The sequence below is a fragment of the Dama dama genome, chromosome 1 (assembly GCF_033118175.1).
Source record: "Dama dama isolate Ldn47 chromosome 1, ASM3311817v1, whole genome shotgun sequence".
Lineage (NCBI taxonomy): Eukaryota > Metazoa > Chordata > Mammalia > Artiodactyla > Cervidae > Dama > Dama dama.
In genome coordinates, this window is record NC_083681.1 from 21709806 (window position 1) to 21725797 (window position 15992).

At 39.8% G+C, this 15992-nt stretch overlaps 1 protein-coding gene across 1 annotated transcript in view; it reads right to left on the minus strand.

Annotated features, from left to right (window-relative positions):
* The window catches only part of ARHGAP20 (Rho GTPase activating protein 20), a 193197-nt gene that overhangs the window by 6039 nt on the left and 171166 nt on the right, over positions 1 to 15992 (minus strand). The window contains exons 10-13 of the mRNA XM_061144425.1: positions 12379 to 12557; positions 10480 to 10641; positions 4760 to 4869; positions 2174 to 2363 (exon numbers count right to left, since the gene is read on the minus strand). Coding sequence (XP_061000408.1) covers positions 2174 to 2363; positions 4760 to 4869; positions 10480 to 10641; positions 12379 to 12557 — 641 coding nt within the window. The remainder of the gene's footprint in view (positions 1 to 2173; positions 2364 to 4759; positions 4870 to 10479; positions 10642 to 12378; positions 12558 to 15992) is intronic.

Consider the following 15992-nt stretch of genomic DNA (forward strand, 5'->3'; position numbering starts at 1 on the left):
CAAAAGTAATTGCGGTTTTGCACTGTTGAACTCTGCTGTTTGATGTTGGAATACATTGTTAAATAAATGTGGTTATGGTATACATCATTTTAATGTGAAATTTTTGCTTTATGTTTTTGGCAAATGACACTACTTTCTGTGTATTTTATATTTACTTTAGACTATGGAAATGATGTTAGACAAAAAGCAAATTTGAGCAGTTTTCTTATTTGACTTCAAAATAGGTCATAAAGCAGCAGAGACAACTCACAACATCAACAGTGTATTTGGCCCAGAAACAGCTAACAAACAGTGCAGTGCTATTTGTTTTTGCAAAGGAGACAAGAGCCTTGCAGATGAGGAGCTTACTGGCCAGCCATCAGAAGCTGACAGTGACCAACTGAGAGTAATCATTGAAGCTGATCCTCTTACAACTAAATGAGGAGTTGCTGAAGAACTTATTTGAAGCAAACTGGAAAGGTGAAAAAACTCACCAAGTGGGTGCCTCATGAACTGATTGAAAATTAAAAAAATTGTCATTTTGAAGTGTCGTCTTCTCTTACTCTATGCAACAACAATGAACCATTTCTCGATTGGATTGTGACGTGTGACCGAAAGTGGATTTTAAACGACAACTGGTTACGACCAGCTCAGTAGCTGGACCGAGAAGAAGCTCCAAAGCACTTCCCAAAGCCAGACTTGCAGCAAAAAAGGTCATGGTCACTGTCTGGTGGTCTGCTGCCTGTCTGATCCATTGCAGCTTTCTGAATCCTGGTGAAATCTGAGACGAATGCTCAGCAAATCGATGAGATGCACCGAAAACTGCAACATCTGCAGCTGGCACTGCTCAAAAGACAGGGCCCAATTCTTCTCCACAACAACACCACACCTGACCGCACATTGCACAAGCAATGCTTCAAAAGTTGAGTGAACTGGGCTACGAAGTTTTGCCTCATCTGCCATATTCACCTGATTTCTTGAAAACTGACTACCTCTTCTTCAAGAATCTTGACAAGCTTTTGCAGGAAAAATGCTTCCACAACCAGCAGGAGGCAGAAAATACTTCCTAAGAGTGCATCGAATATCAAAGCATAGATTTTTATGCTACAGGAATCAACAAACTTATTTCTCACTGGCAAAAATGTGTTGATTCTAATGGTTCCTATTTTGATTAATAAAGATGTGTTTGAGTCTAGTTATAATGATTTAAAATTCACAGTCCAAAACTGCATTTGCACCAACTTAAATAATGTATGAAGTGGGTATTAGCAACATCTCCATTCTTTAGATGAGGAAACTGGATCAATGTAACTAATTTTGCCCAAGATTGTACATCGAGCAAGTGTTAGGGCTGAGAATTCAACCTTAACCTAATTCCAAAGTCCTAATTTACTTATTTTAATTTTTAATTAGAAGTTAATAACTTTACAATACAGTGATGATTTCTGCCATACATCAACGTGAATTGGCCAGAGGTACGCATATGGCCCATCCGTTTTGAACTCCACTCCCACCTCCCTCCCCATCCCACTCCTCTAGGCTGTCACAGGACACTGGCTCTGGCTTCCCTTCGTCATAGAGCAAACCCCCTAAATAGACAGAGGGCTATCTGTTTTATACACGGTAATGTATATGTTCCAGTGATACTCTCAAACCATCCCACCCTCTCCTCCCCCCACTGTGTCCAGAAGTCTGTTCTTTACATGTGTCTCCTTTGCTGTCCTGCAAGTAAGATCAGTAGTACCATCTTTCTAGATTCCATATATATGCATTAATATACGATATTTGTCCTTCTCTTTCTGACTTACTTCACTCTGTATAATAGGCTCTAGGTTCATCCACCTCATTAGAACTGAAAGTCCTTATTTATTTCTAAAATCATATCAACTTTTTTTGTATCATTCTATGGTTTAAGTCAGTCATGGTTGTTTTTCCTCCTTAAAGAGAAAAGAGAAGCAATCCAACTGCTATCACTTTTGTGCTCAAGAAATTACCTTTCCTATCGTCTACCAGGATAGGATAAAACACTCAATGAACTCAAATTTATAATGATATGTACTTAGTACATATAGTACTTATTTTCTTAAGCATTTTCACTTCAGAAAACATGTATCTTTCAGAATTAATACCCTGAATTTTAGGTTCAAAATGGGGAACTGGTCCCCCAGAGCAGAAAAAGAAAAAACTTCGTTACCTTCTTTGTAAATTCGTTTTCTAGTTCTGGGCTGGAGGAAGTAGGAGGCCAAAGGATGCTTGGGGCGATGCACACTGCTAAGTTAAATGCGGTCATCTGATTGGATGAAGAATGTTGCTCAATGTTGTGTAATAACCCAAAAAGATACCTTAGGAGAAGAACATTGGCTCTCGGAAGCTGGTCTAATAGCCTACAGACAGAAAAATGCACGCTGTAAGCAAACATTGCATAGAAAACCTGCATTGACAGGGAGTCCTCACTTTCACAGTTCAGACATGCAGGAACGTCTGTTAACAGGGTACATGCGAAGTGAGGCCTGCCTATAGAGAGGAGAGAAAGTGAGCGCTGGAGGTTTATTTATTTCGTAATCCAATGAAAATGTAAAAGAATGCAAAAAAGTAATTCATAAAAAGATGCTGTCTGAAACATTTACCTGAAACGGTTGCAAAGTATCTTAAGCAAACCCTATAACATTCCCGAATATTCTCAACCAAAACCCCCAAAAAGCTTTCTAATGAAATTAAACAGTTACATTTAATATATAATACTTAATACTCCTTTACTTATTACTAATATGTAGCTCCTTTACTTCCAAGAAGCAACATAGGATTCTGTCTCTTGGTAAAAACCTAAACCTTGGCCATGAGACTCGCAGGTCCATCCTGAAAGGTCCATTCTCTGCTCCGGCAGCTCTCAAGGTCAATTTTGCCCCGCATCTCTCTATCTCACTGACATCACTCTCACATATAAGGCAAGCTCATAATAATATTTTTTCTACCATTTCCATTTTGTAATTGATAAAGGATTTTAAATGATCATTCACTAAAAATGATTTTTACTGTCATACAGAAAACAGATACAAATGTTGATAGTCACGGTGGTTGCTTTTTTCCAACAAGAATCTGTAACCTGGGGGAGAAAATTGGGTACTTGGAGTCCTGTTGCATAACAACAGCAAGGCATTTCCTCAGCACTGTGGACTGACAATGAGTACCGTTTTGAAGGGACAAATTATGAAAGATATGGAAATGAACCAAAGGATTCCTGGATGCATTCAATGGAAAGTAAGGTACTGTTATCATCCTCTGGGGTATCTGGGTCATAGGGGTTGAGGTATTTGACTCTGCAAACTGCACATCACTGATAGCAGGGCACTTAACACTTGCCTATAGACTCAAAAATCTTATCTGGTAGAGAGATAAATGGTTTATTTGCACATACACTGCTCCACTCACCGTGCCCCATGCCCTAGCAGTAAAAGCCAGTTTTGCATCTATTTATAAATTCATTTCAGCATTTCTGATTTAATTACGTAAGTTGTGAAAGTCTGAAATCTCTTTTGACTTTGCGGTAATATCTTACTAGTTCTCTAATTAATGTTTTAAATAAAACCTCTCACGTGTGCTCATTTTGTGTTTGTATGAGAGACTAACTCTCTTTAAAAACAACATCTTTTTAACCATTTGTAGAATATAAAGTTTTAGACAATAAGCAACAAAATACAGGATCTGACATTCACTGCCCCTGAATGATTTCCGCCAAAACACACACAATTCTGTTACATGCCTTTGATTCTGGTGTCTTCAACAGTATACTATGTTCTTCTATTGATACAGGTGTCCATCAATAGCAGTGTGTAGATAATGACTTGTATTTTAAAGCTGCTCAAGAAAAACTGCACTAAACAAGCATATGCAAATAAATGATTTTAGGATTCATGGGTTTTCACAGAACTGGAAGTATGCTTTTTGTTAATAGAATTTTCTTTCTTATACTCTTGTAAGGGATTGGGGTGGCGAGACCTGCCAGCAACTTCTCTTTGCATTGAGTATAAACAATGCATCCTTTGTGATCAGACTGAGACTCCCTTCTTCCTTGACACTTTTCAACAAGTTAACTGTCCCTCTGAAGCATTGCCACATATTCTCCAGGTATCTCTTTACCAGCACTGATTATACTACTTTGTAATTATTGGTTTTGTCTATCTGTTCTACTAGACTGTGAGACCCTTGAGGGGGAAGGAATTTTCTCTTTATGAATTCAGTTGCTAAATGAACTATATAAGGAATAGTCTGGTTAAACTAAGATATAAATTATAGATTGAGTCTACTGTATTACCTCTTGGTCTAATGGATTTCAGCTCCTATCAGATTCAGATGTACACAATGTGTAAAATGGTCAAGTATTCCATGTTAATAGGATTAGGGAAAAGCAACAATAAAAGTGATAGTAGCTAGAATAAATCTATATTTAAACTGGCCCCCGGGGATGTGATTTTGATAGTGATTATGGCTCAGTGGGTGAAGAATCCACCTGCAATGAAGGAGACACAGAAGACGTGGGTTCAATCTCTGGGTTGGGAATATCCCCTGGAGGAGGAAAGGGCAACCCACTCCAGTATTCTTGCTTGGGAAATCCCATGGACAGAGGTGCCTGGTGGGCTACAGTCCAAAGGGTTGCAAAGAATGAGACATGATTGAGTTACTAAACACAGCAAGCACATGCGCGCTACCTTAGTAGACAAGCTTACAAAATATAAGCTTTTTAAAAAGCATTTTTGAGAAATGACCAAATCAGAATAATTACCTTTGAACTGCATTTATTTTCTCTTCATCATTTCCTTGATCCATTACACAGACCCAGTGATCATAGAGATCTGATGAGAAAATGCTTCCTGGAATATTTCGTAGAAAATCCTTATATAGAGGGGAAAAATAAATATTTTAAATTGTTATTCTCAGGTTAAATATGTATTGGAGACATTAGAAAGAAGACACTTGATTGGAAAGTACAGTTAAGTTCTCTCTTCTTTGGACTACATGGAGCTCGGTGCCAACCCTTCAATGATGTGCACCCATAGAAACGTATGCTTTGATATTTTTCTAACAAAAACCAGAGGGAAACTGGAGTCTGGACTATAGTGGTAAGGATAAAGGACAACCTGCTTAGGCTGAAATCTCCTGTTTGTGTACATTTTAGCAAACTAGTATAACAAGGCGGAGTCTGGCAAACCTAAATCCTTTTTATTTCATTAGTTAAAAGAAATGTATGAAGACATTTGTGAGATTCATAATAGAGTAATCAGTCATCCAACCATTCAACAAATATTTATTCATATGTGCCAGGTACTGTTTGAGGTGGTAGGGATAGAGTAGCAAATTAAACTAAGTCCCTGTTATATTAGAACTTTATATTCCAGTGGCATTGGTGAATAATTTCATGCAGAGATGCTTAGAGCTTCTCCTTGTGTTCCCCCTAGAAGGGCTCTCATATATTAGGAGAAGAAAGCATTCCAGACTGCAGCTGGGCTCTGGAAGCACGGGGCAGCACCCCACACGTAATGTACATTAAATAACACGTCTCTGGTACATTATCCTTTCTGGTCTTTGAGACTCTTATACAGAGACCACTGGCGGGGCTGGGTGTGATGAAACTAGACTATGACACAAGTAGGATACATCCAACAGTTTCCAGGTTGACGTATGTTAATAAAAAGTTTAAAAATAAAGAATTCTGGTCCTGGCCCTATGTTTCTTACAAGTTCCTGCTTACAGCATAACATGACATGGTTGACTATCTGCTTATAAGTTCCTGCCTACAATGTGGAGACAGGTGAAAATCTGTAACTGAATAATTTTAACTCTTGTTGGAAAATCAAATCAGCAACTTTACCTTTGTGCCTTAGAAAGGGAATGCACAACTTGTTACTTATATGTCATGTTTATACTGCTAATATGGAAGCTGTGACTCCTAAGTGTTGCAGTTAGCTAACTAGGTGAGCATGTTCCCTACTAGCTAATCAGCTTCTTCATGGCAGAATCAGACCCTCACCTTCTACGTCACACACCTTAATGCCAAGCACATTCCCAGACAGGCGTGCGTGCAAGCTCATGCTCAGTCGCTCAGTGATGTCTGACTCTTTGTGACCCCATGGACTACAGCCTGCCAGGCTCCTCTGTCCTTGGGATTTCCCAGGCAAGAATACTGGAGTGGGCTGCCATTTCCTTCTTCAAGGGATCTTTCCAACCCAGAGATTGAACTTGCATCTCCTTTGTTGGCAGACCACTGAGCCACCTGGGAAGGCCCAGTCCCAAACACAGTAGAGGTCATTACGGAACTGTGGCTATTTGTCATATGGTCAAATATTAGTGAAGGGCAAGGAAAGGTCAATTAACTATATCTAGAGTAATTTTGATGGAGAAGGCAATGGCAACCCACTCCGGTACTCTTGCCTGGAAAATCCCATGGACGGAGAAGCCTGGTAGGCTGCAGTCCATGGGGTCGCTAAGAGTCAGACACGACTGAGCAACTTCACTTTCACTTTTCACTTTCATGCATTGGAGAAGGAAATGGCAACCCACTCCATTCTTGCCTGGAGAATCCCAGGGACGGCAGAGACTGCTGGGTGGAGGCTGCCGTCTATGGGGTCGCACAGAGTCGGACACGACTGAAGCGACTTAGCAGCAGCAGCAGCAGAGTAATTTTGAAAACCTCTTTGTAGTCATGTCACCTATTATCATACGTTTTTTTTAGAGTAGTTAACAAGTAGGAAGATGATTGATACAAAGTCTTTCTCTGTTCTATTTTCCAATAGTAATATCCATGGATATTTGTGATTCAGATGTGTCATCATAAAGATTACCTCTTTTCTGGGTCAATCTATCAAATTTTCATAATTTCAGACTAATTTTAGTGGCTGCACCTACATTAAAAGTCAGATTAAAAGTCAGAGCAAAAATCTGTTATTTCAAAATGGGGCAGTGACAATACCTCTCTTTTAAAATCTCAGCGGAAAACACAGTTATGATCTGTCTTGAAGAAAAACATCATTAAATCTTAAAACCTACACTTGAAAGATAATAACTTGTAACATCTCAATGAACTCTCCACAGCTGGAATAACAAGTTACGAAATAACCACCACCATTGGATCTGAGAAGGGACGTGAAAGCTGGTTCTGAATTACAATAACCAGCTCTTAGCACTCAACCAAAAGTCTTTTCCCCTCCAAAAACAGAAACCAGGCCATCAGCAGAACTCCCAAATTAATTTGAGATGAGATTCCTACAGGATTAAAAATGCACTTTTCCTCAGAGGTCTGATGAATCAAAAATACAGTATCACAAGTAATTTTCTTCCAATTATAGTTACATTTAAGCAAAACTAGTGTAAGTAAAAATTAAAGGAAAATTTAAGTACTGCTCCAAATAGTCTTAAAAATAAGAAACAAAACAAAAGTTCAAAAACTTTTGGCAAAAAGTATCCCTTTCTTGCAACTACTTGGAAGAAATGAGAGTAAAACACAGCTACATGATTATAACACTTTAGTTAGAACTCATATAACCAGATTTTTCATTTGGATTAGTTTTTGTCTTTTGCCTATTCCTCTATAAGTACTATTTCTTCACTGTGAAATACGTTTAACTGTTCTCAAATCATACTTCTTCGTAGCAACCTCAACAATTTAGAATAAAATTTTAAGTGTAGTGCTGTGATGAATAGCATATTAAGGAAAAATTTCTAAAACATAGGCTTTAACTTCTTAAAAGATAGGGGAAAGCCTAATTTTATGACAAAAATCAAAGAAAAATTTATCATGCATATACTTGCATGCCTGCTAGGTATCTGGCTAAGCACACTATACATACCTTTATTGTACTCCAGGACTGAAAGGTAATCACAAGCCCTGTGTAAAATAAATTAGATGATCCTAGCTCCAATTTTCCAGTTCTTTTTTTAAACAGTTATTTGTTTATTCAGGCTGTGCTGGGTTTTCCTTGCTGCACAGGCTTTTCTCTAGTTGTGACAAGCAGGGGCTTCTCATTGCAGGGGCTTCTCTTGTGCAGCAGAGGCTCTAGGGGTACAGGCTTCAGTGGTTGCAGCTCCCGCGCTTTAGGGCACAGGCTCAACAGCTGTGCACGGGCTTAGCTGCCCCTCGGCATATGGGATCCTCCTGCAGCAGGGATCAAACCTGTGTCTCCTGCACTGGCAGGCGGATTCTTTACCACTGAGCCACCAGGGAAGCCCCTCTCTGGTTCTTTAGAGTGACACTTTATTGTGAAACTCTATGGTGGGGTTGTTTAAGAGCAGACAAGGCCCTTTTATCAAGAGGCATCTGATTATTCACTAAGTCATAAAATATGATTGTGTAAGCAGCTGGCCAGGAGGAGGGACATGCAGGAATCTTCTTCATCATGTTTTCCTTAATTTAGTTTTTAAGCTCCAAGCCTGGGGATGTGGGCTGGGGCACTGTATCTACCCCGGGCTCTGGGACATTCCAATCCTGCTTGGAGGTGGGAGCCTGATTCCAATCTGCAGAAGCTATTGCTCAAAAGCTTCAAAAGCTCTGCGAAAAGCTAGTTTTGACTCCAGATTTTCAAAAAATATGAGGCATTTTCATGAATGTGAGGAGGAAAACATTTTATAAGATCAACTCAACTATGGATTTGAGTTAAATAACCATAGGTGGGGGTAGGGTGGGGTTGGGATGAGGGGAGGGGGGTGATCTAGCATTTTTGCCATAAGTAAGCTTATTTGCTATAGACATTTTTGCCACAAGCATGTCTGCAGCAAATACTTTAACCAAATAATGAACTGGCTGTAAGGCAGTTCTGCCATAAAAGATAAAATAACAAAAATTAAATGAGGGAGATTAAGGAGGACATAATGAAACATTAGAATAACAGAATTAAAGACTTTATTGTAAAATACAAAACACTTGAACACATTTAAAATGTGTGTAACTGCTATATTTAAAATGGATGACCAACAAGGACCAACTGTATAACACAGGGAGCTCTGCTCAGTGTTATGTGGCAGCCTGGATGGGAGGGGAGTTTGGGGGAGAATGGACACATGTGTATGAAGCCTGAGTTCCCAATCTGTCCACCTGAAACTCACAACATTGCTAATCTCCCGTATTCCAATACAAAACAAAAAGCTAAAAAATAAAATGTGTATAGATTCATGGCAATACTGCACAATTCATATTATTAATTCAATATTATTTCATGGGTTATACTAAAGCATTTGTCTTCCAAGTCTTTCATTCACAATATTTTATATATGTACACATATATATGTATATATATATAGATTGTTGATTTGTCTCTTGCTCAGCATTGCACTGTTTAATTTTTTGCTAAAATTTCTTAGGAGCGGCATCAAGTTTCAAATACTAGGTAGTAGGATACATATTTGTGCCTGAGTTTTTGTGAAAGCCTTGCACACTATTTTTTGTTCTTGGCATATTGCCATTTGTCCTTGATAAACATTTCAGAGTTCTAAGGGAAATGTAGGTTCATGCTATGTCTTCAAGGCCCTTGGTCTCTTTCAACTCCAATGTAGTATATTTCAAAATATGAAACCAATTCTTGGGGCAAATCATTGTCATCTGTCATGATTTTTATATTGTATATGTCAAAACAAACTGTCAACCATTTATTTTTTTTAGCAAAATTACCATAAGGCTAATTATATGGTTATATGTCCAAAATGTCTGTGGCAAAAATGCTTGCAGCAAAGAAGCTTATTGTGAAATACAAGATATACATGGGATCAAGGGTACCAAATGTGGTAAGGGTTTCATAAGAGAAGGACTAGATGTTGCAATCATTCCTACTCCACCCTTTACTTTTAAAAGGCATTGGGGGGGGGGTACTGTATAACTGAATAGAATTTTCAGTAGCCTCAGTGAGCAATATTTCAATTATTAGGCAAATGTCTGTTTATTATGGTAAAACTCTGCTTCAAAGTTTAATAAAAGTTTATTTTTGAAAATTTTGCCTTTATTAGGAAGATAGTGAGACTGTGAGAAAGTCATCTAATCAGGATGTTTATTTTGGTAAATATACTGTGTGTTATAATTGTTTTTAAGTTTCATTTCATTTTTTTTTTTTTCTTTTTTGCATGGGGTAGCAGAAGTGAAGATGAGGAGAGTGACGTGGGATGAAAAAATTTAAAATGACTATCTGACATGCCACATCATTAGAAGTGGCTTTTAAATGCTAGTGTGATTCTATGACCACTGGAGGAGAAAATGGCAACCCACTCCAGTACTTCTGCCTGGAGAATCCTGTGGACAAAGGAGTCTAGTGGGCTACAGTTCATGGGGTAACAAAGAGTCAGACACAACTGAGCACACACAAGACTTTATGAAGTGTTTCTTTTTTTTTTTTTTTTAAACACTTTTAAGATTCTATTTCTATCATGGTCTTCTGCAGATGGGAGTAATGTTACAATGAGATAAGCCAGTTGTCTTTCTTCAGAGCTATGCTGTGGGGTGGACGAAGGGAGAAACTTCCCTACCTTTAAGACAGATGCTATTACGAAAATAGATTCACAGTCTAGTTGTACTTCAGCTCCGGAATTCAGTTTTTCTTTCAGCTCTCTGCAGGATTTCACATTGGCCGACTGTCTGAAGATGCCTTTTGTGAGAGGTCCTTTCTGATTAAGAAAGAAAAGCATATCCTACGGGGAAGCAAAAGAAAAAGAAAATCAAGACGGTGCTTCATGCAGAACAAGCGAGGGAACATGTATTTGCCCTCTCCAGATGCCAGAGGCTGGGGTGTACCAGGGGAAAGACCTGAAGGCCTGGGGCTAGAAGGCCTGCTAGAGGATTAAACTCAATTTGCTTTTTGGCATCTCTAAATGTCTTTCTCCTATTTACACTTGCTATATTTAACATCTAAAACATTTTAAACACTTGTTTTAATGAGACTTTTTTCAGTGAACCAGCAGTCACTTCGAGGTACCCGTTAACTTGTCTCTCTCCTCCCTAACTATTCTCCCATTACTCTCCAATATGGATTTTTTTCCCCAAGTATGAAAATGCCTTTTTCTTTCCTTTTGGGGTGTTTGTTTCTGGCTGTGTGAGGTCTCAGTTGCCGCATGCAGGCTCCTCACTGCGGTTCACTGGCTTAGCTGCCCTGTGGCATGTGGGATTGTCGGTTGGTTCCCTGCCCAGGGACAAAACCCACTGTATTGGAAGGCAGATTCTTAACTACTGGTCCACCAGGGAAGTCCTCTTGCTTGTCTTTCTTTTCATGTGGCTTTATACTTTACTTCCTTCTTTTTTTTTTTTTTTTTTTTAACAAATATTATATATTTTTGTTGTTTTTTGGTGTGCTGGGTCTTCACTGTGGTGTGCAGGCTTAGTTGCCCTGTGGGATGTGGGATCTTAGTTCCTGACCAGGGACTGGATCCTTGTCCCCTGCATTGGAAGGTGGATTCTTAACCACTGGACCACCAGGGAAGTCACTATTTCTTTCTTTTAAAATCAGCCTCCAAAATCATCTCCTTTAGGAAGCTTTCTCCATTCCATTCCATTCTATTCAGTCTTTTATTTCACTTTCTTTATAGCTGTGTGTCCTCTGCTTGCCATATAGGAAGAGAATGGGTGTTGGAGACAAGCAACCCATGGGATCTGGAACCTAGCTACGACACATATTTATGGTGTGACCTTTGGTAAACTTTGGCGGGGGTTTCCCTTTAATTTGGAGAGTAGGAATGACGGTAATGATGATGATGATAACTACCTTCTAAATCTGCTGTGAAGGAGAAGCAATAAAGCGGCTAGATTAGTACCTGGTGCTTACATATAGATGAACAACATAGAATAAAGGGCCAGGCATCTAGCATATTGCTTGGAGGATACTGGACACTCAATAAATATTCTTTAATACCACCCATTTACTATATTAACTGGAAAAAATACATAATCAGTGGCTTTCATTTGATCTCTTCTATATACAAAAGATAACTAAATACCAGAGGATTTATCTTTATACTTTAAAAGACTTGGGATACAAATAAAACACAAGTTGAAAAATGTTAAGATTTAGTCTGTGTTGCTAAAGTGATTAAATGAGACTTTCTGAACAATGCAGGGTTCAAGAAAGGCTGTGAGAAAAATGTCAGGGCTAATGTGGATTCTCTGTCTACAGTGTAGGTTCTAATTTATCTGATTAGGTTAATGGGGCTCTTGCCTGAAATCAGTAGGCTAGATAATCTTTCCCTGTTATGGCTGCCTTATGACTCTGCAGTAGCTTAATCAGATTTTTTTTCTTTGAAGGAATAATAAAGATTCTCAGCCAAAGCAACGGGTATCTATAAATTTCCCATTTTTTAGGGAAAGATTTACCTCCCAGAGCATTCCTTTCCCAAACCTCCTTTCCTACTAGTGCTATAGGCCAAAGTGAGACTTACCAAGACAGCTTTGGGCAGATTGTCATTCTCACAAATATCTGGCAGAGAAACCCCGAAGAGCTGTCCTGGGATAGGAGATGTTGGTGACACAGGCAAGTTATCCAGGTGAATGCTAGAACCCCGCCAAAAGGCCCAGTTTATGATAGATCTTCTCCTTTTAAATGTCTTCTGACCTGAATCTAAGGAAGAAGTAAGATTATTAGGAAAAATAATTTAATTCACTTAATCTTATTTCTACAGTGTTCATTTTACAGTATGTCCATTATGGCTCAATATTCTGTAAGTTAAGGAAGAAGCAAACATTTGGATTATTCTCCTACCTATTCTTGGGAACATCACTGGTCTATTTAGTTGAATTCTGGCACTAAGTCTTCAAAGGTGAAAGAAGGGATCCCTTACTGAACTGTAACAACTTAAAGTAAAACATTTTCTTACCAGCACATACCTTATTTTAAAGCTGAGACTAAGCATACAAAAAGTCGAAGATTAAACTAGGCCACAATTAAATAGTGAGAATAAAAAAGGCAGAAGGAGAAAAGGTGAGAGGAGAGGAGAAGGGGAAGGAGGAGGAGGAAAAGGGAAGCAAAGAGGAAGAAGAAGAACTAGGGGAAGAAGAGTTGTCTCTATTAAGATGTGCTCTAAAGACAACAGAGCATCATTACCTGATGCTCTCTCTACTCTGCTGAGAACAGAGACAGGAAGCTAATGTTCCCCATTTCCAGCTGCAAAGACTTTCCTGTATCTTTTTAGTCCCGACTTTGAAAAGCATGTTTAAGGCAGCATGGATGGATATAAACATGAGTGAGGCTTGCCCTTGCCACAGTGAAGTTTACAACCTAAGGGGGGGGGGAACAAGACTGATGATAGGTGGGTGGAAGGAAAGCAAGTATATTAATAAACAAAATGTCACAAGGGGAGAAGGAAGCACAAAAAACATTCAGAGAAACAATAAATCACATCTATCTACCATTGTGGTGCTGGTGGAAAAGAACCCGCTGCCAGTGCAGGAGACACAAAGAGATGCAGATTCAATCCCCAGGTCGGGAAGATCCCCTGGAGGAGGAAATGGCAACCTACTCCAGTATTCTTGCTTGGAAAAGTCTATGGACAGAGGAGCCTGGCGGGCTACAGTCTTCAGGGTCGCACAGAGTCAGACATGGACTGAAGCAACTTAGCATGCACACATCTACACATTACGAGCGCAAGGGTGATCTTGGAGGCTTCTGCATTTGATGTGGATTTTGAATGAACATGATTTCAATAGGTAGAGGATCTAATTTCATGACTTGTATCTGGTAAGTACTCAATAAGTCATTCTTGGACAGTAATTGAACTGAGAAGACATTTAGGCGATAAAAGGCAATGTGAACAAAATAGGCAAAAGTAAGAAAGGTCAACGCTGAAACATGATTTTGTGAGATCATAATTCTAAAGCACTGTTGATGTCATCTGTATCTAACTTTAACATGAAAACTGATGGATTTACACAGAATTTGATACTTAAAAAAACGGCTCTTTGAGGTGGATCTTTCTGTTGCGTTCACCCTTGGCCCTCAAAACAAACGCACAAGTAACAACTCTAAAGGAGAAGAGACACAGAAAGGACCTGAGAAAATATCTGAAGCTATAATAGCTGAAAAAAATTAAAGACAGAGATAAAATATTAAAAGCAGCAAGCGAAAAATGGCAAATAACATAAAGGGAACTCCCATAAGGAGGAAATCTCAGAAAGGAGAAAACTGAATAGTGGGAGCTCTAAACATCTTGTATTTTCTGCCTAGAGAATTTCCTTTAGCATTTGCTGTAAAACTGGTTTGGCGGTGCTGAGTTCTCTTAACTTTTGATTGCTGGAAAGCTTTTGATTTCTCCATCAAATCTGAAGGACTGCCTTGCTGGGTAGAGTATTCTTGGTTACAGGTTCTTCCTTTCACCACTTTAGACATATCGTGCCATTCCTCCTGGCTTGTAGAGAAATCAGCTGGTAGCCTGATGGGAGCTCCCTTGTATGTTACTTGTCATTTTCCCCTTGTTGCTTTGAATATTTTATGTTTGTCTTTAATTTTTGTCAGTTTGATTACTATGTGTCTTGGTGTGTTCCTCCTTGGGTTTATCCTGTCTGGAATTTTCTGTGCTTCCTGGACTTGGTTGACCATTTCCTTTCCCATGTTAGGGAAATTTCTCTGGGGTTTTATCTTGTCCCTCCATCTGGGATGTAATTTTGTGCTTTTTCATTGTGATGAACTCTCTGTAATATGGCTTTTGTTTCAGCCGCTGTAAGACTGTGCTGCTTCTTGCTTCTTCTGTCTGCGCTCTGATGGATGAGGCTAACAGGCTTGTGTAAGGTTCCTGGTGGGATGGACTGGTAATGGGGAAAACTGGGTCTTGCTCTGGTGGGCAGGGACTTGCTCAGTATAGCTTTAATCCAATTATCTGCTGATGGGTGGGGCTACACTCTCTCATAGGTAGTTGGTAGTTGTTTGACCTGAGGTGACTCGGCCCTGGGGTCTCCCGGCTCTATGGTCGGGTTAATGGTGAACTTCAAGAGGGTTTACGCCAAGAGGGACCTTCCTGGCCTGCTGCTGCCAGAGCCCCCATACCTGTGGTGAGCTTCTGCTGACCCACGCCTCCACTGGAGGCCCTCCACCACTAAGAGGTAGTTCTGGTTTATTTCCTGTGGGCTCATAGCTCCTTTCCTCCGAGTCTTGGTGCACACTAAGATTTTGTCTGTGCCCTGCAAGACTGGAGCTCTGTTTTCCCCAGTCCTGCCGGCCTTCAAGGTCGGATTCCCTGGTGACTCCCAGTACCTTTGTCAGATACCCAGGTTGGGAAGCTTGATGTGGGGTTCAGAACCTTCACAACAGTAGGAGAACTTCTTTGGTATTACTCTTCTGTGGTTTGCGGGTCACCCATCCGGCGGGTATGGGATTTGATTTTATCATGATTGTGCTCCTCCTACCATCTCGCTGCGGCTTCTTTGTCTTGGGACACGGGCTATCTTTCTTGGGGTGGATTTCAGTGTCCTCCTGTTGATGGTTGTCCAGAAGCTAGTTGCAATTTTGGTCATCTTGCAGGAGGAGATGAGCACAAGTCCTTTTACTCCATCATCTTGAACTAGAAGCCCCTTATTTTTTATTTTTAATTTCTATTGGCGTATAGGTACTTTACAATGTTGTGTTAGTTTCTGGGCTTCCCTGGTGGCTCAGATGGTAAAGAATCTGCCTGAAATGCAGGAGACCTGGGTTCGATCCCTGGGTTGGGAAGATCCCCTGGAGAAGGGAATGGCTACCCACTCTAGTATTCTTGCCTGTCAGTTTCTACTATACAGCAAAATGAATCAGTCATACATACACACGCATACACACCCGCTCCCTTCTGTACTTCCTTCCATTTGGGGCTCCACCATGCATTAAGTAGAGTTTCCTGTGCTATACAGTATGTTCTCATTAGTTATCCACTTTATATATAATATCAGTAGTTTCCTCTGCCTTTTCTAAATCCAGCTTGAACATCTGGAAGTTCACAGTTCACGTACAGTTGAAGCCTGGCTTGAACAATTTTGAGCATTACTTCGCTAGCGTGTGAGATGAGTGCAATTGTGCGGTAGTTTGAACATT